At 46.9% G+C, this 27,219-nt stretch overlaps 1 protein-coding gene across 2 annotated transcripts in view; it reads left to right on the forward strand.

The window, feature by feature from the left end:
* The window catches only part of LOC147224182 (cell adhesion molecule 2-like), a 183,583-nt gene that overhangs the window by 131,774 nt on the left and 24,590 nt on the right, over positions 1–27,219 (forward strand). For both annotated transcript variants that reach the window (XM_086164164.1, XM_086164165.1), the window contains 3 exons: positions 3,679–3,828; positions 21,953–22,105; positions 24,389–24,526. In XM_086164164.1, coding sequence (XP_086020290.1) covers positions 3,679–3,828; positions 21,953–22,105; positions 24,389–24,526 — 441 coding nt within the window. The remainder of the gene's footprint in view (positions 1–3,678; positions 3,829–21,952; positions 22,106–24,388; positions 24,527–27,219) is intronic.

Genomic DNA, 27,219 nt, shown 5'->3' on the forward strand with positions numbered 1-27,219 from the left:
GAAAAGGGAAATACACTCGGCAGCAGGGATTATGCCTCCGCCGAAAAAAGGACAGCGTTTGCCATTCCGAGCCGCAGAATGTCAAGATAGTGGAATTTCATGAATGTATGAGGCGGAGGCCGAGTTAGCTGCGGCACGTCTTCGGAAGTAACCCCCTGACATGACGGCGCTCCTGATTATGTAAATAGCCTTTATTGGCCTCACATGTATAATGAAAAAGGGTCCGCGTGATCCCGGAGATCCCGCAAAGGATCAAGCGCCGTCGTTTGTATTCATTACGCTTGGGGATTTTTGGCCGTTGAGCGGCGTGCACCAGAGGGTTGGGGGAGCAGGTGATATGACAGGAGGAGAAAAAGTTGCAGGAGTTGGCAGCAACAACCCACACATTGCAACATGCACACACACACACACACACACACACACACACACACTCACACGTTTGCAAAAAACACATAAATATATACATATGCTGCATCCAGTCCCTTTTTCATGAGAAAAAAACCCAGTGGGTATACACATCTCTCTCGCTACACACATATATATATATATGAATATATATATATATATATTTTTTTTTGAATCAGTACAAGTTTCCCTTAGTTAATTGAAATTCTTGTCCATTATTCATTAGTTTATTTATTCAGTGGTTCGTTATTTATTGTGCTTATCGTGCTGTCAGGGTCCCAACAGGATCCAATCCCAGCTGTTATTGGTTGACTCACAGTCGATCACTTATATTCATACGTATATTTTTATATTTATATATGTATATATATATATATGCGTGTGTGTGTGTATATATATGTATATATATATATATATATATATATATATATATATATGAAAGAGAGAGAGAGACAATACAGTGTAACATTCAGCTGTCATTGGATGAGGGGTGGGGTTCTCCCTGAATCAATCACCAGTTATTTTCATATATGTATATATATGTAAATATATATGAATAATATGTGTATATATATATATATATATATACATATATAGCGAGAGATAGATATATACATACTTTATAACAACTATACATCTGGTTTTGATTTATACATATATATGCATTTTATTATGTATCTGTTTCTCAGTTGAATTGTCTTGTCATTCATTCATTCACGATCTAATTAATTAATCTTATCTAATTATCTATTCCGCTTATTATATATGAATATTAAAATAAATAAATAGATATATATAATGTTATTGATCAAAATATATTTAATCAAAAGAGATATTATGTATTTGTATATTTAAATATAATTTAATTAATTCATAATTGATATATTATAAATGAATACATATATATTCATCCATCCATCCTCTGCAGCTTCACCCTGGACTGCTGGCCAGTCAATCGCGAGGCCACATACAAACACAGACAACATTCACTTACTCATTAGGGACAAGTTTCCCAAAAAAAAAAAAAAATCCCAGTTAACCTGCTGTATGTTTTTGGGATGCGGGGAGGAAACCGGTGATCCCGAAGGAAACCCACACAGATACGGGGGGAGAACATGCAAATTCAACACAAAAAAGGTCCCTTTTCATGAGAATCAAACCAGGATCTTTCATGCTGTGAGGCCAAAACGCAAACCACTGCGCTACAGTGCCGCCCTTTCATATGTATATATAATATTTTTAGAATTAATACATTATCTATAACACTGATACTGCAGTTAGGGTCACAGGGCTGCTGGAGTGTATCCCAGCTCTCATTGGTCTACTGTTCACTAGTTAATCACTAATATACACTGCTCAAAAAAATAAAGGGAACACTTAAAAAACACATCCTAGATCTAAATGAATGAAATATTCTTATGAAATACTTTGCTCTTTACACAGTTGAATGTGCTGACAACAAAATCACACAAAAATGATCAATGGAAATCAATTGTATCAAAACCCATGGAGGTCTGGATTAGGAATCACACTCAAAATTAAAGTGTAAAAACAAACTCCAGGCTGATCCAACTTTGATGTAATGTCCTTAAAACAAGTCAAAATGAATCTGTGTTGCTTCCTGAGTGGACACTATGATTTCACACAAGTGTGATTGACTTGGAGTTACATTGTGTTGTTCAAGTGTTCCCCATATTTTTTTGAGCAGTATATATGTATATAGACATACTGTATGTATATCTATAGGACCGTCTCAGAAAATTCAAATTTATTGATAAAGTTCTTTATCTTCTGTTATGCAATGAAAAAAAACAAAAATTGCTTTTTCATGATATTCTAATATTTTAAGATAGGATTTTTGAGTTTTCTTAAGATGTAAGCCATGATCAGCAATATGAATATAATAAAAGGCTTGCAATAATTCAGTTGATTTGTGATGAATCCAGAATGCATGACATTTTTGTTTTTGCAATTGCATTACAGAAGATAAAGAACTTTATCACAATATTCAAATTTTGAGACAGTCATGTTTATATATATGCACATATGTACATATGCATACACTTTGCGACACTTTATATTTTATTGTATTTCTTATTCTCCCTCTTTCCTACTATTATCTATTATTGTTATGTTTTTGCTTGAAACTCTGGCACAACAATTTCCTTCGCGATAAATAAAGTTGTTCAATCTTATCTTATCTTATACCCATGTGAATTTATGTGTATATATGTATATTGAATTCGGTTGAACCGTCTTTTATAGAGCTTTAATGAGCTTTTGGGTGACGCCCCTTGGTGTCCATCAGGTCCTCCACCTTCAGCGTGGCTCACCTCCCCCTCTGGCTCCGTGTCCATCAGGACAACTGCAGGTCAAGGAGGGTCCGCGGACCCCCGACAGGCTCCCCAACCCTTCCCCTCCGAAGTGAGCCGAACTAATGAGGCAGACAGCCGCTTCTCGCAACTCCCCTCCCCCCCCCCGGGGTCGGAGCTCCTCGGAGGAGAGCCGTCCCCCCGGCGAGGCGGAGACAATGTCACCTTCGTATCCCGCGGACAAGTCGCCACGTGAAATCAAGTGGGACCGCGGCCGAGCAGAGAGGTCGTTGGACGTCTGGACCGGCGGGGGGGCTCGCCGAGGCAAAGACTTTCCGGCGCGGGTCGACCGGCGCTACGGTCACGCTCGTACCCGCAGAACGAACGTGGAGTTCTGCGACCGGATCCCCGGGAGGGTTCAATAAAACTCGGGCCTGTGCGCCGTAATAAGCCGGACCCGTTCGGGGGGCGACAAGTACAAATATAGAGCAAGGAGGTGAAATCCAGCGCGGCCGGCTGATTAGGCCTCCTTTCGATTTCCTCGGCACGCTGTGACGGGCGGCTGTTCCGGGGCAGAGCGGTCGCTCGGCTCCGGGGCCCGCGGTGACAAGGATTACGTGTCAATTTACCGCCCAGCTGCAGCCCCAGACAACATGACTACCTCTAATTAGGCCATGCTACCAATTAGGCCCCTGCAATAAGGCGGTGAGAAAGGTTCCCCGCTCTGGGGCCGAATGAAACCAACCCAATTTTTTTTTTCTGCATTAAACACCATCTCCTCTGCGGAACGGTCCCCCTTTTTTTTTTTTTTTTTTCTAATCCATATTAGCCAGCCTTTGGTATGCGGCGATATAATGAAGATCTTCATGTAATGACAGACCGTTAACTCCCGAACGGCGCATTTATTTCACAGCCACGAATAATAACCTCCGGCTCTCCTTTTTTTTGCAAACTTCCACAGGTGGCCAAGGTCAGTTCCCCATCACTCAGAATGTGACGGTGCTGGAGGGGGGCACGGCCAACATGACCTGCCGCGTGGATTACAATGATAACACCTCCCTCCAGTGGTCGAACCCTGCGCAACAGACGCTATTCTTCGGCGACAAGAAAGGTAAGCGATGGTCGCGGCGGCGGGATAGAGGTCATCGGATTAAATGACGCCGCCCAATCTCAGCACCGGTGTCCGACAAGTCTTCTTTGGGATGATTTACGGCCAAAATGCCCCTGTGAGCAAACACTTGTGCACAGGAAAAACGGCCTTTTACCTGGATGGATCCGAAGCAGGCGGCCTTCTGCCTCGACCGGTAGAAATTAAAAAAGAAAGAAAGCGATAGACAAGAACAGAGGGCTAAAAAGCAAGAGTTAGCTAAAGATTTGGGAGGGTTGGGTTGGACAAGTATGAACGAGCTTCCGCTAATAATGTCGGTTTCATGCTAATAGGTGAATTTGTACAATAATAGCTTAAAGATTTCTTAAAGGCAGGATTGCTACTGTAGATGAAGCCACGCTCCTCTGGGAACCCGCGATAGGAGAGCCCAGGAACTCGAGGGGGAAAATACAAAAGCCGTCATCTGTTCATATATGAGGTTTAAGATGTGTGTGTGTGTGTGTGAAACCCATCAAACCTCTTTGTCGTCGGCGAACCCCTGACCGGTTTCTCTAAATCGATCCTGCCGGCTGGTTGGACCTTTGCAAAGAAAGCGGAATTGTTTACTCCTAAAAAAAAAAAAAAGAAAAAAATGTGTTGTGAAATAATTTTGGCTCATTTAGCGTTTTTAGCCGATTAGCTGTTTCGGATGTGGCGCTGAGTGTGCGGTGGAAAAAAAAAAAAAAAAAAAAAAAAAACGAGGCCAAAGCCTGAATTAATTATAATCTATTCTGGAGGTGAGAAATTGGAATTGGGTTGAACGGGGGGTGAACCGGTCTTGTAAGGGTTGCCGGAGTTCATCTTTCACTGCGTCTCCACCTGCGTCATAATACCAATTTCATTCATGCCGCAGCTGCTAATACAATATCATTTGCTCAGTGACTCGAGATGAGCTTTCCCTCTGAATAACAATCGCTAGGAGACGTCGGGAGCCACCGCCCGGCTCGGCGTGAACTCAGCCCCGCTCGCAAGTGATTGGAAAGGTCTAAAGTGTTTGAAGGATTCAATTAGCTCTAAAAACAATTAAGTGAAAGTTAACTGAATCACAGAGACATGCGTATGAGGCGAGAGGGTTTGTTAATTCAAGCCGAAGTCGTCCAGTCGTTGATTGTTTGAGTTATTTTCCCCTCTAATTAGCGCTTTTATATTTTGCCTTGTAGCAAAGCCGCTAAAGGAGACGTAACGCTGTGACTCATCTACCTCTCGGTGTTGTTGTTTTTGTCTCGGGGATATTTGCGCAGCCGTTTCTCTTTGTTCCCGTTCAAAAGCGGAATATTAAAGGGGGGAAACGTGCGGGAGCTCCTCGAGAGCGGGAGGATGAGCGTCAGATCGCAGAAGAAGGAAAGGGACCTCAAAGTTTCTTCTTAAGCGGCAACGAAAGAGAGGCTGGGAAGTAGATAATGATGGCTGAGATGGAGACAGCCAGAGCACAAGGGGGCGCTGTAGGCTCATCCGACATGGATGTCGGGTGAGAAAACGTACCTTCCGGGTCCTGCGTAACTACCTACGTTTCGGGGAGCTAGCGTGGCCAAACACAGCAAATGAAGTGGCACCGCTGGAAGTCGAGGGTTAGCGGCGCTGTGCGGTATGCTCAAGAGCAACCAGAGAAGAAAAAGACAACATGGCATTGGTCCTATCGGGTCCAAGATTTCTCCGTCCACATGTATTTCATGGCCAACCAGACCGCCGACGTCGCTAGCGCCGCTACCCTCGCTATATTTGTTAATGTCCGAAAGGGTACTCGGAACTTGGAAGTGAGCTCTGAACTGGCCTCTAGTGGAGTTATCCCTTGACAACTATGGCGACAAAGTTTGTGGGCGGCTCCATTCGTAAAGGTTAGCATAAACGAGCCCGACGTGAGTTTATCAAATGGCGCTATCACACAAAGTAAGCCATCTGCAAACGGCTAAGCTAGCCACCTCTTAGCTTAGCTCGACAGTTGACAATAATTGTACCTAAATTCCTTTTATTTCCGATCCCACCATTTTCACAGCCTAAGCTAGATGATGTATACGTACACAAGCCGTTTTGTTTTTTTTTTGTTTTTTTTTTTTTGTGTACACTCAAAGTGTACTACTAAAGCATGCAGGCTGGGTACTCCTCATACACCGGGGGGCCTTTTTGTAAGAAATGTACAGAAGTTATTTCCCGAGCCGACACTCTTTGTGTTCATGTCGAATGCGAGAAAGCCCGCGGGGGCGGTTGGAGTCGGAGCGGAGGGGCGCAAGGAGGGGCTCCCTCTCGGGGAGGCCATTTGGAAATGAATGGCAGAATCCTTTTCCTCCCGGACAACACGGGGAACATGAATGTAGTCCGGGCTGCGCGGGCTCGCCCTCCATCTCGCTCCGAGGACCCAAATGAAAAGCATTATTGGCACGGCAACCCACGATTGTCTGTCGGGGTCGTCCGTGGTGGTGGTGGTGGTGGTAGGGGTGGGGGGCTTGGATCGACACGTCCGTCCCGCGAGGAAGAGGCTGGTACACTCATGGAGAACATCCAGCGATGCCAAATCACCGGTTAATTGCTTGGCAGAGGGCCGGCGACTTTCCAACTTCTGTCTTGTTTTTTTTTTTTTTTTTTTTGGGTTGTTTTTTTTTTTTTTTCCCCCGTCTGCCCTCTCTTAGGACCGGATGAAAAATGGTTAGAGTCCGGGCTGTGCCACCTCCCGGTCCAACAACCCACTGCAAATTGGCCGAGCTTGAGTGAGATCCGAGGACGCTTTCGACCGTCTTTGCACCATACGGGCTCTGGACCGCGCCATTTTTTTTTTTTTTTTTGTTGTTGGGTTGCTTTTTTTTTTTTTTTTTTTTTTTTGCTTTAGCTCCCGCGTGGCTGGGATATTGATCAGGAATGCATGAGTGGGATATAAAAATGACACGAAATCCATTATTCTTGGATTAGCCCTGGACCTTTGTTCTACATCTTATTGAATTCCGAATTAATGAGATTAAACGGAGCCGACTGAGATTCCGCGACAATGCCAGTCACGCCCCCGAAACTTTGGACGATTCCATATTTGTGATGTTTTGAGGAAACGGGGGGCTTGGCGTCGAGCGCCCGGCTAATTCCTCATCAGCAGCCTTGCCCCTTCTGCACTGTCGTTCACCTTGAAGTCTTCGCCCAGTGGCCTGAAAATTTAGATTTGGATTTCCTTGCAGCTGGTTGGATTCCGTATTGGATCTTTATGTTCTCTGCGTAGATTTTCTTTTCCCGTAACTTCACTCGGTCCAAAAACAAGAGACCTGAAGTTCAGGCGTGTGAATGTGGCGAAGGACTGGCGAGCGGTCCGGAGTAAACCCCGCCTCTCGCCCGATGACGGCCGGGATTGGCTCTGGCAGCCCCGCGACCCTGAACGCAGGATTAGCGGTACAGATAACGAATGATGGAATTTCTCAAGGTCCGACTTTCCCGACACCCCTCGAGATAAAGCGGTTAGCGGATGCAAATGCCGTCGTCCACTCCGGGAGTCCGTGACAGCGTCGCCATATGTTTGATCGGCGCTCTCGGCTAACCAAGGGGGGGGGGACGCCTGTCGCCGGGGGAACGTTTAATCCACGAGGAAATTAATCTTCCACGGTTTTCATATGTGATGATGAAAAGGAGAAATTACATCTGGTGTTTTGTATTACGGTCGGAGGAAAAGCGCAGTGATGCTGCAGGAAATGGCTCTTACCCCCGAGCTAGGAGTCGGAGATAAGGACATTTGTCTGCATGTGTTTGGGGGTTTGTTATTAAATATGAAGGGGTGAGGGAGAGTATTAAAATGACCTTTTTTAATCCTTCTGAACATTCACGGCGCTGCGTAAAGAGACACATCTATGTAAAAGCCTAAGTACTGTATTATATTAACCAAGTTTGACAGCTGCCGGGGAAAGTAAGACAAAGATCTGATCTTTGCCCCGAGGATAATTTGTTCCATTTTAATTCAGGTCTGACAAATGAGAATATGAAAAAAAAAATGCCAAAGACTATTACTGACGGGGAGGGGAAAAAAAAAAAAAAAGATATGTCTCTCCAGAATTTCAAAGAAGCAGCAGGCTGGATGTCGGCTCCTGGGTGACGCTCGCTCTCTTAAGAAGACCCGTTAGAAGGGCAGTTCAAATCCCGATCCCTGCCGCGCTGCCATCTAACCATCCGCTGATGGAGGTCTGCAATGACAGATTCCCGTGACGTCCCGAGTCCCTTAAAAGTGGTTTTTGTGAACTTCCCAGAAGCTTTTCAGTATCGAGGCTGTTTCTCGGCGCATTTAGACAGCAGAGGAGCTGAGGATCGTGGACCTCGGGTCCTGGGACCATTAGGTGATCGGTGAAGCTCATCAACCACGCCCATTAGCATATGCTTCTTGCACAATGTGGGTCAACATTAAAAAAAACAAAAAAAAAAAACAGTCGTGGTCGCGGTTTGGGACAAAATGGACAGAACTAGTGAGAAATGGAGCGACCAAGAGATCTTCTGGGGTTTCCAACATTTTCTCCAAGGTTAGCTAACAGCAAGGTTCTTCGCACGACTGTGGGAAGATTTGGACACATCTAATAGTCCGTGGTTACCGGCTCTTTACGTTCCCACTCCGAGGTCGGGTCTCTTTACGTTTCCATGGGAACTCGTTTGGTGTACCGTAATTTCCGGACAATAAGCCGTGACTTTTTCACGTAAACAACGATGCGGCTAATATATGGACTTTTTTTTGGGGGGGGGGGGGGGGGGGGCAATGAGCTTCACCCCGCTAAAACATTTATCCTCGTCACATCGGAACGATGAAATGACCGAGAAATTCGACACCGAAGAAGACGACTTTGACAGTTTTAGCGTGCAGGAGGAAGACCGAGATAGCGATCGGCTAGCCGGTGCGGCTTATATTGAGGCGCGCTTAATAGTCCAGAAATTACGGTATGTGCTTGCCAATTGGTCAAACTCACAAGCCGCACCCATCACTTGGATACGAGTTGCCCACTGTAGAGCTAATAGTTTGGTAGCTACGCTGGTCACCGCTCGGCTGATCATTTGAGAAAAAATGGACAGAACCGGAGAGGATTCGTACCGCTAAGCTGTCCGAGCCACAGACGGGTGCCCAGGGTTCGCGGAGGAAAATCAAAATTGTGACTAAAATAAGCACAGTTAGCAAACAGGGCAGTGCGGAAAGAACATAACACTTCAACCTACTGTGACACATTTTGTAAATACTGATGGTTCTCCACTTTTACGTCAGCTTGATTTGCAACATTTTACGATGGCGATAGCAATTGGGCAAAATTGTACAATATTTTGAGTTTTAGCGCTGTGATGTAGCAGAGTACAATACAAAGGGCGTGTCAGTATTCCATTTGATGAATATATATATAGTTTATCCACAAGATAGCATAGTCTACCTCTCAGCAAGAAGGTCCCTGGTACAATTCCTTCCTGTGTTGACTCTCTCTGGGTCTGAGTAGATTTCCTACATGTTCTCCAGTTTCCTCCCACGGCCCAAAAACATGCGGAAGGTTCCTGGCTTGTGAATAAGAGATTGAATGTTTCTTTGTCTCCGTAAGAGGCCCCGCGACCGATCCAGTGTGAAACACATCTCTCGCCCAATGACAGCCTGGAGGGACTCCGACCCCTACGTGACCCCGATTGCAGGATGACCGACATCCAGTAGCTACTGAATGAATGAATAGTTAACAAAGTAGTCTGTTGTCATATGGCTGCCGTTTGCGAATTTATCAGCCATCCTGACGGCCTGTGTAGGACTGGGTCATCTCGAAACTCACGATGGAGTCCTTCTAACACATCTATGTGGAGGACACCCTGCCCTGGTTTCGGGATCGGGCCCCGAACGAAGCCGTGAGTAAATGACTGACAACAACAACAATGTATGTTGATTCAAGCAGAAGCAGGGAGATCTTCACCTCACCTCTGGGTAGACTGTCGCTCCATCACAGCTTTGCGAAGAGCAAAACGCCGTCGGCCAGTTGGCAGACGTCGGCGGGCGGTTTAACGGATCTCTGGCGAGCGCGTAGCTGACGCGAAGGACTTCCGTTTCCGTCCTTTTCCGCCGTTCAGAGGTTCAGCGGAACCCCGCCGTTCTCCGGGAGAGTGTTAACCTTGCTGGATTCCTTAAGCCGATCCATATGGGTTGGACTGTCGCTGCACATTTGTCTAAAGCTGAACCCTCTGTTATATCGTGCCAGCTGGCTCCTTGGCACGCTCCTCCTCATCCATTATGTATAGAGGAGTCTTGGTCGGTGTATCGCCACCTCTGAGGCTTCGCGGTCCGCTCTGCGAAGACCGGCATGCAGATCCGCGACACACTACTGTCACGGAGCTGACACAACAGAAATAGATCGCCTTAATAGCCGGGCCAACACATCATTCTTACATTAGGCCAATTAGGGAGAGCTGTTGAAGGGAGCGGCTCGGCGGTAGGCCGTGGCCATGGAGAAATTGATTCGGACCATATGTCTTTTGTAGAATTATCCCCTTTATATGTTGCCAGGGTTATGAATTATTATTACTGAGCAGGACAAATGAGAGCGGAGCTGTCCTTGGCTGTCTTCATTATGATTTACTTCACTTTTGGCTTCCACGGGAAGAGAATAAAACCCGCGGACGTCCAGGGCGAGCCTGCGGAGAATCGGGAATGACATTTTCCGGAGGCGCACGCAGGGCGGAAGAGGGTTCTTTTTTTTTTTTTTTTCGTCAAAAGCGGTGAATATGCGTAACGCAATTAATGAGACGCTAGTTCAGGTTGCACGCCGAAGCGCGGGTAACAAATTGCCCCGTTTGATCGACGGCGTGCGGCGGCGCATCGCTTTTTCCTCATCCCCGTCCCCATCTCGCGCAGGATTTTTATGGTTCATCCTTCATGACTTTAATTGGGACGTTCAGTCTGGATCATAAAAGGTCACGCGGCAAAATTGATCTTAATTGGCTTGTAGTAATCAAAATGCTGTTATGTGCTAAATGAATGCTTTAATGCGCGCGTTAAAACATTCATTAGCCCGAGAGAATGAAGGATACAGTAATTGCCAAGGATGCGTTCGCAGCGGTCGGCGTCGATGAGAGCATTTGGAAACCTCCGCTCCGGTAAACAAACCCCAATCGATGGCCGGTCTTAAGCGAGCGCGGCGGACACTCATCTTGGTCTGGCGCCGGTTTAATCCGGGCTGTTTTAAAAACGGAATTTACCGGCGGAGATTGTCCTGTCTTTCTAAAAAATAAAAAAGGAAGCGAAGCCCCCCCCCCCCCCCCCCCCCCAAAAAAAAACGTCTACATTGAAGACTCTTTTTTTTTTTTGCTTTTCTTGGTGACTTTCTTTCGAGGCAAAGATGCACGATGGCGTTGTCAAACAGCTCTGCTCTTATTTGAATAGACAAGTCGTTCCTCTGCATTCATTTCCTGCATATTGGGGACAACATGGCGTCGGTATAACAAGGGAGAAATATTCTCCACCAACATATTTTTTGATGAGCATACTGCACTGCCTCTTTCTCAGAACATACGTTAGCCAAGTAAAGTCAAATATTATTCTGCGAGTCGAGCAGGTCTGGACCCTTGAATTTGATCTACAGAAACCCAACATTCCCCCATGAGTGGATACTTGGGAATGGTGGCAAGGCAATTCTTTAGTGTACCTTTGACGTATCCTAGCTAAATGTGCACGGCTTTCTGTCTCCACCGGTTTGGGTAGTAAGAGAGCCAGGAAGTGAGAAGGAAATGGAAATGCCCTCTCGTGGATGTATTGCCTTACGACAACAGACTTGCCTGTTTATGTACGTAACGTTAGCATAAACAAGGCTATATATATACGTAGTGCAGCAAGCGCTTCGTAGCTGATAATCCGAACGCGGGGAAACCTTCGGTGCAGACGGAGAAGAAACGGATAACATCCTCCAAGCGTGGACTGTTTATGTTTCTACGACCCGACCGTGTTACGTAACCCCGCCGGTACTTGTTTTAATAATAATTTAATTTAGAAAATCTCCCCGCGTGCAATTAGCTCGTGTCAGTCGGCTGAAAAATGGACGGACAAAAATATATTCATCCTCATTATTCATACTTGAAGAGGGATACGGCGGCACTGCCGGGGAGATTTTTCCCCCCTTATTTCTGTCCTTCCTTCAAGTGCTAAAAATTAGTCCAATTTTATTGGCATCTGCTCTGTGGGATCTCTGAGAGCGCAGCGAGTAACAATGGCCCTCCAGAGCGAGGCCCTTTTTTTTTTTTTCCTTCTCTTATAATTGCGACCACGTGTGCGGCGGGAAAGAGCCCCGCCGCCACCCCGACCCCCCCCCCCCGCCTGCACCGCCAGCCCTGGAACACATCCAGAGTCGCCCACGCAGTCACTTAGCACACACAGCCAGCAGCAAACACACTCTAATTGCAAAGAGTGGAGCTCCTGGCCGTGGGGCGGGGGTGTGTGCGGGGACGGGAGGGGGGCCACAGCCAGGACCCTGTATTCTCGCTGAAGGACAGCTTGTGTTTTCGCATTCCAGGACTAAAACAAAGCGGCGCGGCGGGAAAACGGTACGCTTGGCGACGTGCGGGTGTTACCGGGGGGGGGAGGAGGGGATCCGTCATCGTGTCGAAGCTTCCATTAACGCGTTGGAAAAAAAAGACATCGCATTGCTTTTCGTTTTCTTTTAATCATAAACACCGGTTAACAGCTGCTCGCTACCCGCCTGCCTACCTGAGGTCGGAGACGACGCAGCTCTACGGTAAACTTTCCTACCGCACCGGGAAACATCACAGGGCGCTATTTTAAAACAGATGTACTGAATTAATTGCAGCGCGAACTGATGCCTCCTCACTGGCGCGCAACAAATGAGAACGCTCGCTCGGGTGGCGGCCGATTAAGACGACGTGAGAAATCTAGTGTAGTTGCTGCCGAGTTGGACCGACATCCCGACCGTTTTGCTCACCGTGGCTTTTTCTCTCAGCCGTTCAGACGTCCGTCCGCAGGATGTTTATAGATGTACACTTATGGATTCATACATTCATCAGATCTACTGCTTATCCTTCACCCGGGGTCATGGGGGGGGGACGGTACCCAGCTGCCTCCTGTCAAGGGGATTCACCTTGGTGAATCAAGGTCAACATGTGGATATATGACTATTAACACGTCGCATCAGCAAGGGGAAAACTCACCCTTTCATTCGTGTGTCATATAGACTTAAACAATTCCCTACCTCATGTAGAGACCGTTCGCACGCTCTTTCACGTCACATTGATACATTCACGCGTACAGTATTTTCTGGACTATAAGGCGCACTGCACTAAAAGGCGCAGTCTCAGTTATGTGTGCCATTATTGTATTTAACACACACATAAGGCGCACCTGATTATAAGGCGCGGGTTTTATATACAATCCGCGCCCACACTTCCCCCGTTCTCATGGTGTCCTCTACTACCGCCTTACACAACAACACACACACACAAGCATACAAGTGTGGGTATTTAAAAATAGAGTGGGAGCAAAACTGCGTCTGGTATTCACATTTTTTTACCGGTAATCATCATCAATCGAACCCATGGAAGTCCTCACCCTCTGTTTCTGATGTCGAAGGTGAACAGCACCTCGTCCATGTTGGCGATGTGGCTGGGCTGGATGTGTTTGTCGGCGATGTTTTCAGGGTTGTTCAAACAACGATGTTCTGCATAACGCACATACCCGTTCTTTTATATACAATCAACGCCCACACTTCCCCCTTTTACGTTCTCATGGTGTTCTCTACTACGTCAGCGTTACAACAACACACACAGGGCGCACTGCATTATAGGGCGCACTGCACTATAGGGCGCACTGCACTATAGGGCGCACTGCACTATAGGGCACACCGCACTATAGGGCGCACTGCACAACAGGGCGCGGCGCACATTTTGAAGAAAATCTAAGACTTTTATGTGCGCCTTATAGTCGTGAAAATACGGTAATTTAGACATACAACCATTCGCTTTTTTATTCACAAGTCATATCGAGGCATTCACCCTCTCATTCCTGTGTCATACAGGCGGCAGACTGGACAATTTCAGATCCCGCTAAAAACGCTAACCGCTGCACCGCAGTCGCGCCCCCTTGACACGTTAAAAATACACTTTTCCCTTTCAGCTGTTCAACTCCCAACCCGTTTCCTCTGCCGTTCCCCGCGCGACGGTTGCAAATCAAGTAGGTTCGTACCCCCCTCCCTCCCGCCCTCCCATTTTGCTTGCTTTTCCCCCGCAGCTAATGAATCACCGCCGACCCCTCGCTCCCGAGTGTGATGTCACGGTCGACCCCGGCTCCTTCGGCGTACCTACGCCCAACAAGTCCACACCAGAAGGTTGTTCGCTCTTCAACTCTGACAGAGAATTAGTTTTCGTTCTCTCGCTGCCGTGAGTCCCATCTGGCCGTCGAGAGCCGTTATTTCATTGATTATACTCTGAAAGGTCGGCGGCAGCTAATACATACTTCAGATAAATAAAAACCCCTGCAATCTCCGTGTGCCGACGCGCTTGATATTTGAAAATGGCGGTAAATCCAAACCGTAATTTTTTTTAATACCAACCCTATAAGGCCGTGTGTCTTTGTTTTTTTTTTTTTTTAATTACTTTATGTACTTTTTCCATTGTCATGGTAACAACAGACCTGGCAACCGTGCAAATCTGATGAAATTTCATTCATACTCGAGGTCCCTCAGGATTTTCTCATTCCGGCGATTTTGAGAACGCCGAGCAAAACCGACCGACCGACTTGGCCGCAAAAGAACAGCGCCGCCGTGCAATTAAACCAGTTGTCGGTCTCGCCAATTACGGCCGCGGCGGTATTTGGTCTGCGACCCGGTTGATGCCCGGACCGGATCAATTTCCCTCTGATGATTTCATCCGCGTATAAATCAGGCTGGGTTACAATAATTAAAAAAGCTGGAAATATCAAAAGCAATATTTGGAACTAGTTGTCGGTGTTGTCGCTTCTTCCAAAACCAAATAACGGCCAACGCAAACCGACAGTTTGCTTGCGAAGCCCCGTGTGTGTTTTCTTTTAACGCACGTCCAGCCCGTGCGCTGATATTGCCACGTGCTGTTATTCATTCCTTCATTTATTATATATTCTGTTCATCCTGTCGCGCTTATTCCAGCTTTCTTCCGGGCAGAGGCGAGGTTTGCCCTGCTGCTGCATCGGTCGCCGTGGATCGGTCGTAAACAGACCTTTTCATTCACGGGTCATAAAGAGGTGCACAACTTTCAGCCTTCACCCTCATGCAGAGACATGGGTTCACTCTCATTCGTCGAGATTAGAGATATCCGGTTCGTAGATTTATTGCAAAATAAATCCATCCATCCAGCCGCTTATCGGAAGTCGAGTATCGAGGGCAGCAGCCGGAGCAGGGAGGCCCAGACTTCCCTCTCTCCAAGCCACATGGTCCAGCTCTTCTGGGGGGAATCCCAAGGCGTTCCCAGGCCAGTCTAGGGACTCACCAGCGTATCCTAAATCTTCTTCATGGTCTCCTCCCATCTTGTCCGGATGCCCGAGCCGCCTCATCTGACTCTTCTCAATGCAGAAGAGCAGCGACTCTACTCTGAGTTCCTTCCCGATTGCCGAGCTTCTCACCCCATCTCTAAGGGAAAGTCCGCCTACCCTGTGGAGCAAACTCATTTCGGCCACTTGTATCCACAATCTGGTACTTTGGCGGCTACTCGCGGCTCATGACCATAGGTGAGGATAGGATCGTAGATCGGCCGGTAAATTGACCACGATAAACCGGTACAGAGTCCACCGTATCACTTCAGACACTGCATCGATCCACCTTTCCCGCTCCGTCCTTCCCTCACTCGTGAACAAGACCCTGAGATACCCGAACTCCTGAACTTCCCTGACCAGGAATCGGCACTCCACTCGTTCCCGGTCTCGGATTTGGAGGCGCTGGTCCACATCCTGGCTGTCCACTCCAGTGAGAGCTTTACATCATGGACTGATGAAGCCAAAAGAACCACGTCATCTGCAAAAAGCCGAGACTCTACCAAAGAAGATCCATCGATGTCCTAGTTGCACCTACAAATTCTGTCGATAAAAGTTAAAGATGGGGTACAGAAATTAATATCAAAGTAAATAACAGCAATACAAAGTTATAAACTGCGATGGACAAAAAAGTACAGCGACCTGCCAGACAGCAGGCAATGATCGAGCGGAGCAGAACACGTCATCGCGACCGATCAATTGACGAACAATTAATATGATGACAAAATAACATCAAAGTAAACAAAAACACTATAATCGATATCAGTTCATACGTATCTTCATAATTCAGTTCTTGTGTCTTACAGATGCCATAGCAACCGTTGACAGTGCCGTCCTCGTGTCTCGGCAATTCAGGGTTTCAAGTGAACCTCCTTGTTTTTGGAAATTGGGAGGAAACAAGTGAACCCAGTAGAAACCCGTCCAGACCTGGGGAGAACATGGAGACTCCACAAAGAGAGCCCTCCGCTCGGAATCCAACCGGGGACAGCATTGCTGTGAACCACTAACCGCTAACCGCTAACCGCTAACCGCTATGTACATGCAGTCTGTTTCTGCAAGCAGATGCTGCTGCTCCCGCAGCATCATAGTTTAATGGGAGTAGTCAGCGGCCGGGCATCAGTGTTTTAACGGCCGGGAGGCAAAACGTCCCCCTCGTTGGATCAGAGGAACATCTGATCCCTCTGGAGGCCCGACGCCGGTTGCCTTCGTGACGGGTAGTTCAAAGGAACCGGCCAAATATTACTTAGCATCAAATGGCAGTGGCCACAGTCTCCTTTGCCCTGAGGGGAACCGGGGCGTCGGTTTTACTGATCTGAGACAGCCTTGGTCAGGCCTCCATCACAGGAGATGTAGTGCGCATTAAGCTGCCACGCCGCGAGGCTGCGGCGCGCGCAAGGTCAGCGCGCAGATTTATGCCTTCTCTTAAGCAGAATGAGCGGCGCGGGGGGCTGTGAAGGGGTTTAGTGGAAATGAACCTTTTCATCACATTGATTTCCCGAAGCGACCCGGGAAAAAAAAAAAAAAACAAATCTCCGTCTGATGCTGACATTTGGGTTTGATTGTGACTGATCTTCCTACGGCCGACTCCTCCGCGCCGGATCCTGGCGGAGCCGGATTCCCCCGGCCGCGTACGAGTAATAGATAACCCTTGTCTTTGGGTTATTCAGACCTTTTTGCACGCTTCGTTCTTTCGGCGTAAATCGAGTCGCGTGTCGTGACGGGAGCGCATCGGTCAATCCCGTCTTCGGTCTTAACCGACTTCCGAGGCGTTCAGGTTCAACCCGTCTCGATGCCTCATACGTAGATCGATGCTAATGCAAGATTTGTTCTTGGATGTAAAAATAGGTGTTAACACTTCCCATCAATGCTGTTTCAACGCCATCTTTTGTCGGGATGGCGATACGCGAAATCCCAGATTACATTTCACCCTGATGCAACAGCCCTGTTATGCAATCGGACCAAATCAAAGCCTCCCCATTGATGTTGTTCTATATTTATGTTCATACGGACTTTGTTTTTTTTTCTCAATATTTACACCGTGTGAATTTTTTGATTTCCATATGTTTACATTCTAGCAGGGATTGCAGCACAGCCGTGTCCGGTGGGAGATGCACGCACACAATTCTCCAACTCTAAACGTTGTAAATAAATGCATATTTATTTGTTGCCACGAAAAGTAATACGTCTAAGTTGAGCCTGCCAGACGCGGAAAAATGTCACCTACACACACACACACGCATAGAGAAGTGTAGAGCCTATAAATAAAACACTCACACACAGATACCGAAGAAGTACAACTGAGAGCGTTCAAAGTTTTCTTTTTCTTTTTCCGCACAGCCGTGGGCGTTGAGGGGCTTGGGTTTGGTGGCCTCAGGATTGGAGTCTCTGCTTTTTTGCAGATGATGTAGTCCTGTTGTGGACCGCCTCTATTCCCTTCAGTGGGTTCCTGGAGGGTTTCATGGCAGATCGCACAACTAGGCTACATGCGCTTTGTGTTAGAGGAGGCCGTAGTCCCGCGGACAGTCCTGTGGAGGAGGCTCAATGGGTAGAGGTGAACCCCTCTTACGGTCCCTGTATGATGGATACATGCCTTTTCTGCTCATAACTTAACTGAGTGGAGTTCGGTGGCCTCTGGATTAGGATCTCTGCATTTTTGCAGATGATGTGGTTCTGTTAGCTTCCTCTGACCGGCTCTCACCGAAGTGGTTTTGCATCTGAATCCGGGGGAGTCCGGGACGGCAGATCGCCCAACCAGTCTGCATGCACTTTGTACTAGAGAGGGCGTTCGACAGTGTCCTTTGAGTAGTCCTGCGGAGCGGGCACGAGGGGTATGGTGTACCAGGGGTGCACCAAGGGTATGGTGAAGCAGACCCCCTCTTACAGTCCTTGTATGACCATTATACAAGGAGGAGGCTCAACGGGTAGAGGTGAACCCCTCTTACGGTCCCTGTATGATGGATACATGCCTTCTCTGTTCATAACTTTATTGAGGGGAGTTTGGTGGCCAATGGTTTGGGGCCTCTGCTTTTTTGCAGATGATGTGGTTCTGTCAGCTTTCTCCGACCGGCTCTCACCAAAGTGGTTTCGCATCTGAATCCGGTGTTTGACAGTGTCCTTTGAGCAGTCTTGTGGAGGAGGCGCCAGGGGTATGGTGTACCAGGGGTACTCCAGGGGTATAGTGCAACAGACCCCAGCTCTCTGTCCTTGTATGACTGTTACATGCCTTTTTTGTTCATACCTTTACAGAGGGGGTTTGGTGGCTTCAGGATTGACATTTCTGTTAAGATAATGCAGCCCTGTTAGCTTCATACGACCAGCTCTCTCCAAAGTGGTTTCGTATCTGAATCAGCCCTTCCAATTCCGAGTGTATGGTCCTCTCTGGGTTTGGGGATGAGATCCTGTCCCAGGTGGTGGAGTTCATGGATCACAGGGTCAAGTGAGGTAAGAACAGATCTCTATCGGCCCATTGCGGTGATGAAAGATCTCGACTTACCGGTGGATCTGTGATCGCAGCCTCAACTCCGGGCAGACGCTTTGGGTCGTGACCAAAAGAACAAGATCATGGAGTGGCCGAAAGCGTGTCGGGCTCTCGTTGGAGATCGGGGGGAAGCTCGGCCATCCAAGAGGGAGTCTGAGTAGAGCTCCTCTAGACTCGGTGGCTTGGGCATCTGGTCAAGATGCCTTCTGGACGCCTCCCTGCTGGGGTCTTCCAGTCACATCCAGGAGGAGCTCCGGGACATGCTGGAGGGACTACTTCTTCGGGTTTCGCTCAGGTACACCTCGTGATTCCCCCGGACGAGTTGGGCCAAGGTGCACAGAGAGGAAAGTAGCGGTATCTGTTTAGGCTGCCGCCCCCAGGACCCAACCGGGGGTAGTCGCCAGAGGATGGATGGATGAATGAATGGATGAACAGAAGTGCCCATTTGAGCGTCTGAAAAACCGTAAGAGACTCCGAAAAACATCGTGTTGCACTTCGCCGGTGTCTGACCGCACTCTCAGTACATCCGGCACTGTGGAATGACTTCGGTACCAAACTAAATACTTCAGAGTCTAATAAGAACTTCACAGATGCGGTATTTTTAGCCACGTCTATGAAGGCTCTCAGCCGAACGGGTCGCGATTTCCACGTTTCGGCAAAACATTACTCGTATTAGGCCGATCCTGCGGGTGGACGGCAGAGCGCCGCCTTCTCCGGCAGCGTTTTTGATCCCGTCGGAGCGAACCTCAAACACTCCACTCCTACACTCTCCGAACGGAGGATGGCGGTCTACCTTCAGAGAGAACCTTTGTCGGAGGCTGTCAGGAACATTTAGCGGGCGTCTCGGAGGTGTTTGCGCTTCGCCGAGAGAGGAGGGTTGGGGGTTGTTCTCGCCGTCTTCTGGCGTTGCGGCGCGGCGATGGAGGGATGAAGGCCCGTCGTCATCCCATCCGAAGCTTTGATCCCCCGCCCCCTCTCGTCTCTCCGCCGCTCTTGTCCACTGAAGGCTTCTCCGTTCTCCAGTCGGAGCCTCGGGGCGTTTTTCTGGGCCGCGCAGCGAGGATGCCTGACAACAAAGAAGCTGTGTTTCAGGACGCCGGTTTTGCTACAGGAATGCTATCAAATGTTTGTATTAAACCCCGTAGCGCGTAATAAGCCGACTCTCAGATGGCGCACTTTGTTATTACATTTTAATTCCCGCTTGATGTTTTATTTCTATTTATGCAACTCTTTATTCTCGAATAACAAAGAGTTCTTAATAAGAAATGTCTCAGGGCCAATATGTTTTTCTCGCCGGCGTTTTCTTTTTTTTTTTTTTTTCTTCTCCCCACGATGTATGTGATTATATGATAATGATCGTCAAATGATACGGTTTAATTGAAGCGGAGGAACGGCGTTGTTGATAATGACCCGCGCGAGCTCAAATCTAATAACCGTCCCGTTTAATCTAATCGTGCATCGCGTGTCGGCCGTGTATGTTTATCGATAAAATCAAAACGGGGAGAGCCGGTGATTAACGATCGTCATAGAGATGTGCCCTCCCACCGCCGGCACCACCACCTTATCTGATAGCACTCCACTTTTCATTAGCCGGGTTGATTAAATCCTAATAGACACCTACTTCTGCTGCGTTTTCCTGGATTTTCCCCCGCGCAGTCACAATTCAATAGCGTTCGAATTACTCTGGATGAAAGGGTGTGTGTGTGTGTGTGTGTGTGTGTGTGTGTGTTTGGAGCGGGCCGCCACTGAGAGTGAAGATTAAGAAGGTATAATTTATTAAACTGGGAGCTCTTTTGATGGCAGAATGTGGCTCAGTTGCTCGAACGCGGATCTTTGGTCGGTTCGATTCCCGGCTCTTCATCCCCTGGTGCCGAAGTGCCCTTTAGCAAGACGCGGAACCCGCTAATCGTCCCCACCGACGGTCTGCTTAACACAGGGGTGTCAAACGTACGGCCCGCGGGCCGGTACCGGCCCACCGGGGGTTCAAATCCGGCCCGTGGAAGAAATCGGCAATTTGAAAAAAATCATAAACTACTTCTTTTAAATACAAATGCAGCTCTTATATTGTCTGCAAGGGGCGCACTGTGTTAGCAACATGGCACAACACTATGTGACTCAGAACTTCCAGCAGATGCAGTTTCCGGGTCTGTAAATAGCATTGTGTCTTATTGCAAGAAATGTATTTGCTTTTCCGTCGGCCCCGACCCCAATCGGCAAGATGTCGTTGTCAAAAAAAAAGAAACGTTGAATGTAAGGTTTTCCAAGAAAATGGACCACTTCTTGTTTGTTGGTCGTATCCTTGGTGTGCAGCAAGTTTCGGTGCCACTTTGACACTGTGGCGCCGAAAAATACAACAAAAAAAAAAAAAAATGCAACAAAATACACAGAGAACTGAGAAGACAGAACTGAAGCAAAGTGTTGTGAATCTCAGGTTGTTTGTCATGTACTGTTTTTAAAGATCTTTATCACCCACCCGTTCTCCTTTAAACTAAAACAAAGGAGAAATTTGGATTTCGTGTTACTTCTGGGTAACAGCTGCCCTGTTGACATCAAATTAGGCCGTATGTGGCCCCTGAGCAAAAATGAGGTTGACTTAGTTCTTCGCGATGCAAGACAACGAAAAAAAACCCCACCAGTTGTCTGGTTCGCCAGTCGCCCGGTGGCTAAACTCCCCCACCATCCGATTCAGTGCAAAGCTGCTCACGTTTCCGAAAAGCCCGATGCACGGTCGGACTTGCGCGTCCGAGGAAGGCTAGGGCAGCAAGCAGGTTGTCGTTTGCACCAAACCGTCAACATCAGACAATCAAATACCCTCAATGCGAGCCTTTGCCTAAATAAATAGCGAAAGGGCTCGCAGCTTTTCCTGCCACCGCACTGGAACGGATCACGCCGGAGCGACGGCATCGGATCGTTAGCGATCGCGCCCGGCTGAATTCACGATAAACATCACGACGATGCCATTCGTGCAAATGAACTGCGCTCTCACTACACATGAAGTGGTTAGTTATGAACCTGTTATTATTGGGTCAAGAAAACACTTGTATTTTTTTTCCATTTCTGCATTTTAAACAGTCGACCGACCCGGCGGTAACTTCATTTCCTGTCTCACGTCCTCTTCATCTTTTTTATCATCGCTTCAGCTTTGAGGGACAACAGGATCGAGCTGGTCCGGGCCCTGTGGCAGGAGCTCACCATCAAGATCACCGACGTCAGCCTGTCGGACGAGGGTCTGTACACCTGCTCGCTCTTCACCATGCCCGTCAAGACCACCAAGGCCTTCCTCACAGTTCTGGGTGAGCGCATCCGCCGACCTGATCGCGGTTTCGACGGCTCCGATACGCGTAATATATAGCCCGTTGTTTCCTTCGCGCTCTCGAGTGGAGTCGAGGATGAAAGTCAAGGTTGGTTATGATGTTTAATTTTCCGCCCGAGGCGGGAAAGAAAAAAAGCCGGAGAGGAAAACGTCTAAAAAAAAAAGAAATTCAATAAAAATGGCCGCGCCGGTTGAAGGACGAAAATCGCAGCCAAAAAAATGTAAAGCCGACGCGGCGTCAGCACTTTCCGCGCGCGTTCATCGGGATTTCACGCGTCCGAGGTGAGGCGGAGAGGACGGCGGCCCCCCAGGAACCGGGGAAACTGCTGAGTCGAGCCTGAAATTGATTCAGAAATGGATTCGGAGTGTGTTTTCAGCCGCCGCGCTTACCGTCATCTGCGCAACGGAGGCGCGAAGATCTGCTTCGACCAAGATGGTCGGCGTTGTTCTCCCTGCATGGGGACGACTCTCAATGGCTTCCTATTTGGCCATATGATCGAGGTCAAGCCTCCGGATTGGCTAAGCTCCACCCCTGCCAGCCAATGGCTTTGCTCTATGTATAACCGAATGCGACAATATAATATTTATTAAAATGTTTGCAATCATTAAGATAAACTTTATTGACCCCCATCGGGGAAATTCCTTTGTCACGGCTGGGTTACAGCGAGTCAAAAAATAAAAAAAAGTTACATAAATATGAATATAAATATAAATAGAGAAAATGAAGATCATCAAGGAACAACATCAGGGATAATAATGGACAACATAAAGGAACAGTACGGGTGAAAAATACACAAGCAGAACTAGACGATGATTTAAATGACGTGAAATGGCAATGACAAGAATAAAAAAGATAAAAATAAACAAAAGTAGGCAAAAGTAGTATTTCTCATCAAGGCATATTGGCCTGTGTGAATGAGAGGATGAATGTCGTATGTTTTTTCATCATTGCTTAGTGGAGTTTTGAACAAATACGCACATCAAAAAGATGCTCCAAAAAGAAAAACACATATCTCCGGAAAGCATCTAAGGAAGAGCCTATTTTTTACTCAAAATGTCACGCATGCGAGAATAAATATATTTTGTAATATATAAAATAAATCATCTTTTTTTTTTGGAGCATTTTGTTGTTTTTTTTTTTTCAGATTTTTTCACTTTTTTTTTTTTTTTTTTGGATCCAGATGAGGAAATATTATTATTTATTATTCTTATTCTTCCTCCTTTCTACTATTATCTATTACTGTTATGTTTTTACTTTGTTTTAACTCTGGCACAACAATTTCCTTCGGGATAAATAAAGTTGTTCTCATCTCAGCTCAAATATGATGAAGCTTACGTAGCGCTTGGTTTCACTGTGACTGCGACGGGATTCAAGGAAAGACCGTTGGCAGCCGACGGCATGAAGCCAAATAAAATAAGGCGTCATCTAAAGACCTTACGATTTCGCTGATAAGGTTTTTTCAGCGAAAATGTGCCAAATATTGGCAACAATCATCCCGCTTTGTCAAAGCTACTTCACCGAGCACTGTTATGTTATGTTTTTTTTTTCTTTTCTTTAACGTTAACAAGGATACAATATTGTGCAGAGGCGTTTATATAATAATTTTATAGACAAATGATACTATTTATAGTTGCAGCGGCGAGTGGTTTGTTTTCGTCTTCCTAAGGGGGGGCGTAACAGAAAATAATTGAGAAGCGCTGCTTTAAATGCAGCCGTGTGATTGGCTGGCGTTCCAGGGTGAGGTTACCGTACCTGAGGTTTGCATCCCCCAGGTGTGTGTGTCAGTGCATGTGTGTGTGTGTGTGTGTGTGTGTGTGTGGATCGATGGCGCCCACCCCTGCAGCGGGAGGCAGGTGGAACCAAACGCGAGCAGCGGCAGCCGGCAGGCAGAAATCAAAGGGCCGGGGTTTATCAAATAAGCAGAAGCCGACTCTCCGGCGGGGCTTCCAGAAAAGCAGACAGGCGAGGAGAAGAGGCGAAATAAGAGACAGAAAGAGAGAAGACCAAACACTGGGGGAGAACAGAAGGGCGGAGGAAACACAAACAGAACCGCAGGTGGACTGAGACAACAAGACTGACCGGGAGTGATTGTCCAATGAGGCGCGGCGGACCATCCTGACGGCCAGGAAGCAAACAGGAAAAGATGTCGCTGCAAAATAAAACACCGTTCAGTCGCCCGCCGGTGCTTCAACTTGAAATAACCTAAACGGGAAAGCGCCGCACGCCACTGAGTTGTTTTTTTTTTTTTTTTACTCGCCGCAGGTGTTCCCGGGAGGCCGGAGATCACGGGATTCACCAAGCCGGCGATGGAGGGCGAGGTGATCACCCTGACCTGCACCACCCTGGGCAGCAAGCCGGCCGCCACCATCCGGTGGTTCAGGAACGAAAAGGAGGTCCAAGGTAGGTTGGCGACGACGAGAAACGCCGTTCCGGCTGAAAAAGACGTTACGAATAGGGGGCGGGGCTTAACACCCCCCCCCCCGAGATTCGATCCGTCATCTTACGTTTTAAATGTTAGCATGATCTTTTGGTAAGCAAATCCTCGCGGGGAAAATCTGAAGCAACCCCTTCTCGATACCGCAGCGTTTGTTTATTAGCATAATTGGTATTGATTAGTTTTCTTAGGGGCAACTGATCAATACATCAATACATGGCCGCACCTATTTGTTTAAGGCCGTCTCTTAAATACAGTAACAAGGTGGTTTCCTGCAGGGACACACCAGGCGCCGCAGGACAGCCTGCACAATGTGTGTGTGTGTGTGTGTGTGTGTGTGTGTGTGTGCCAAACACAGCAAGCAGCCCCCGGCTGGGGGGGGGGGGGGGGGGGGGGGGGGCGGCGCAATTCCAACGCTCAGCTCCCTCCAGAACGCTCTTGCGTCTCGTCCGGGGTGATTATATTGTTTAGATTTATTTTCCGTGTCTCTCCGGAAGTGTTTCAGGCAGCAGTCTGTCATTTTTTTGGATTCCAACACATTATTTTTATTTTTTTTTTTCCCTCATTAATGATTTTTAGGTTTTGCCAAGTTTAAATAAAATTAAAAAAAAAAAAAAATTAGTTGCTGCTGTGCCACAAATTAATCTGGCGTAACTCGCTGACAAAAGAGTGAAGCACAGAGCGGTGAGCTGTCGAGTCTTTTATTTTGAAAATTTACTCAATGCTATTATATTTTATTTTTGTGAAGCCGTTGGCAATTCTTCTAAACAACCAAACCAGCCGTCCAGAGCTTCATCTGTATCTCCATCATTTTAGCGGCCTTGATATTGATGCTGGATTCTGGCCATGTCGCTGTCTCGGTTGGACTATCCCTTTTCTAGAGGTTTTATTTTCTAGACCTTAGAAGGTCTATATTTATTATCAATGTCGTTTTTTTGTTTGCAATCCGTTTTTTTTTTTTTTTCCCCAGAGCCACTGGATGTGGCTAGTTGGGGATAAAGGGTGTGGCTAGTTGGCGTGTGGCTAGTTAGCGTGTCAATCAAACACCTTTGAATGTTTACATCCGCTAAATCGGGTAGTTTGTGCCGATCAACCGACAAAACGCAAAATGTCACCGACAACCAATTGAAAAGGAGTAGATAGGAAACAGGAAATAGCATCATAAGTTGAAGAATTAGTAAGAACATCCAAACAAAAGTGGTGGAGAGCGGAAGAATAGGACTACAAATGGACTACATTAATGGCGGAAAGAGCAGACAGAGTCGCATCTTTAAAGTTCTTTATCCTCTGTAATGCAATTACAAAAACAAAAATGTCATACATTCTGGATTCATTACAAATCAACTGAAATGTTGAAAGCCTTTTATTATTTTAATATTACTGATTATGGCTTACATCTTAAGAAAACTCAAAAATCCTATCTCAAAATATAAGAATATCACGAAAAAGTAATTTTTGTTTTTTTAATTGCATTACAGAAGATAAAGAACTTTATCACAATATTCTAATTTTCTGAGACAGTCCTATAAGCTGTTGCAACATGAAATTAACAAAATAATAATAATAGAGTGCAAATTGAACAGTAAAATGCACTATTACATGAAATATAAGGCATAAAGTACATGCAGATACAAATTGCCGATAAGGTGAAAAAATAAGTCATTTGATGGCATGTAGAAGTGTAGAAATATGTGTAATTTGTATTTAGAGTAGCAGAAGAGTGTTTTGGGTTTTTTTTGGTACAGTTTAGTGCAAAAGATCAGTAAGTCATACCATAATGGTATATGGCACAACCTTTTTGTCACCAGGGACCGGTTTTATGCTTGAAAGTGTTGGAAGCCAAACAATAAACTCTTTTGTCAGTTCACAGAATTTAATATGAATACAACGATTATACTTTTTATTAGGGAATTACAATAATAAGTGCAGCAGTAAGGCGACGGTCTAATGAAAATACTATCATTTGTACCAAGAAAGATTTTATTTGCAGACCAGTACCAAATAATCCACGGTACCGGTCCTGGGATTGGGGGCCACACGTATACGGTACAATAGAAATATAAAAGTTCACTTTCCGTAAAGAAATCTTCCGATCGGGGTGATCCCCTAGTCTTTTCAGCATCCGTAACCACGGCGACGGTCGGGTAGTCTGTCACCCGATATGCAATCTGAGTCAGGCCCGCTTGTCGGCACCGTCCTGATCCGAAGAAAGCGCGCACACACACGGCAGGTGGCGAAGTGTTTTGTTTTTTTTTTTTTTTTCCTCACGCGCCTTACAAGCTCTCCTCTTTCTTGTAAACCCTCTTTCCCGACTGAAGCTGCGCTCTTTGTATCTTCTATTTTTTTTTTTTTTCATACATCTTTTAACCGTCGTATTTGAGCTGGGTAGAAAAAAAAAAAAAAAAAAAAAAACAGGGCAAAAATAGCTAAAAGTAAAAATAACAATGGAGTATTTGTGTTGAAGCTGAGGTTGAAGAGGTAAGCTATGCGGAGCTCTTTAATGTAATGGCGCCTGCTGCGGAGAGACGGGGTGACAGTCGCCGGTTGAAGATTTGCACGAAAAAGCGCTCGCTCCCTCTCTTTCCTCGCCGGCTCCCGACTGCTCCCGACGTCTTTTTAAAAATGACGCGGGGGCAGAACGCTCCGGGCCGGCGGTGGC

The sequence above is a fragment of the Fistularia commersonii genome, chromosome 18 (genome assembly GCF_037954325.1).
Source record: "Fistularia commersonii isolate RoL2024-O1a breed Wild chromosome 18, RoL_Fcom_v1.0, whole genome shotgun sequence".
NCBI classification, from domain to species: Eukaryota; Metazoa; Chordata; class Actinopteri; order Syngnathiformes; family Fistulariidae; genus Fistularia; species Fistularia commersonii.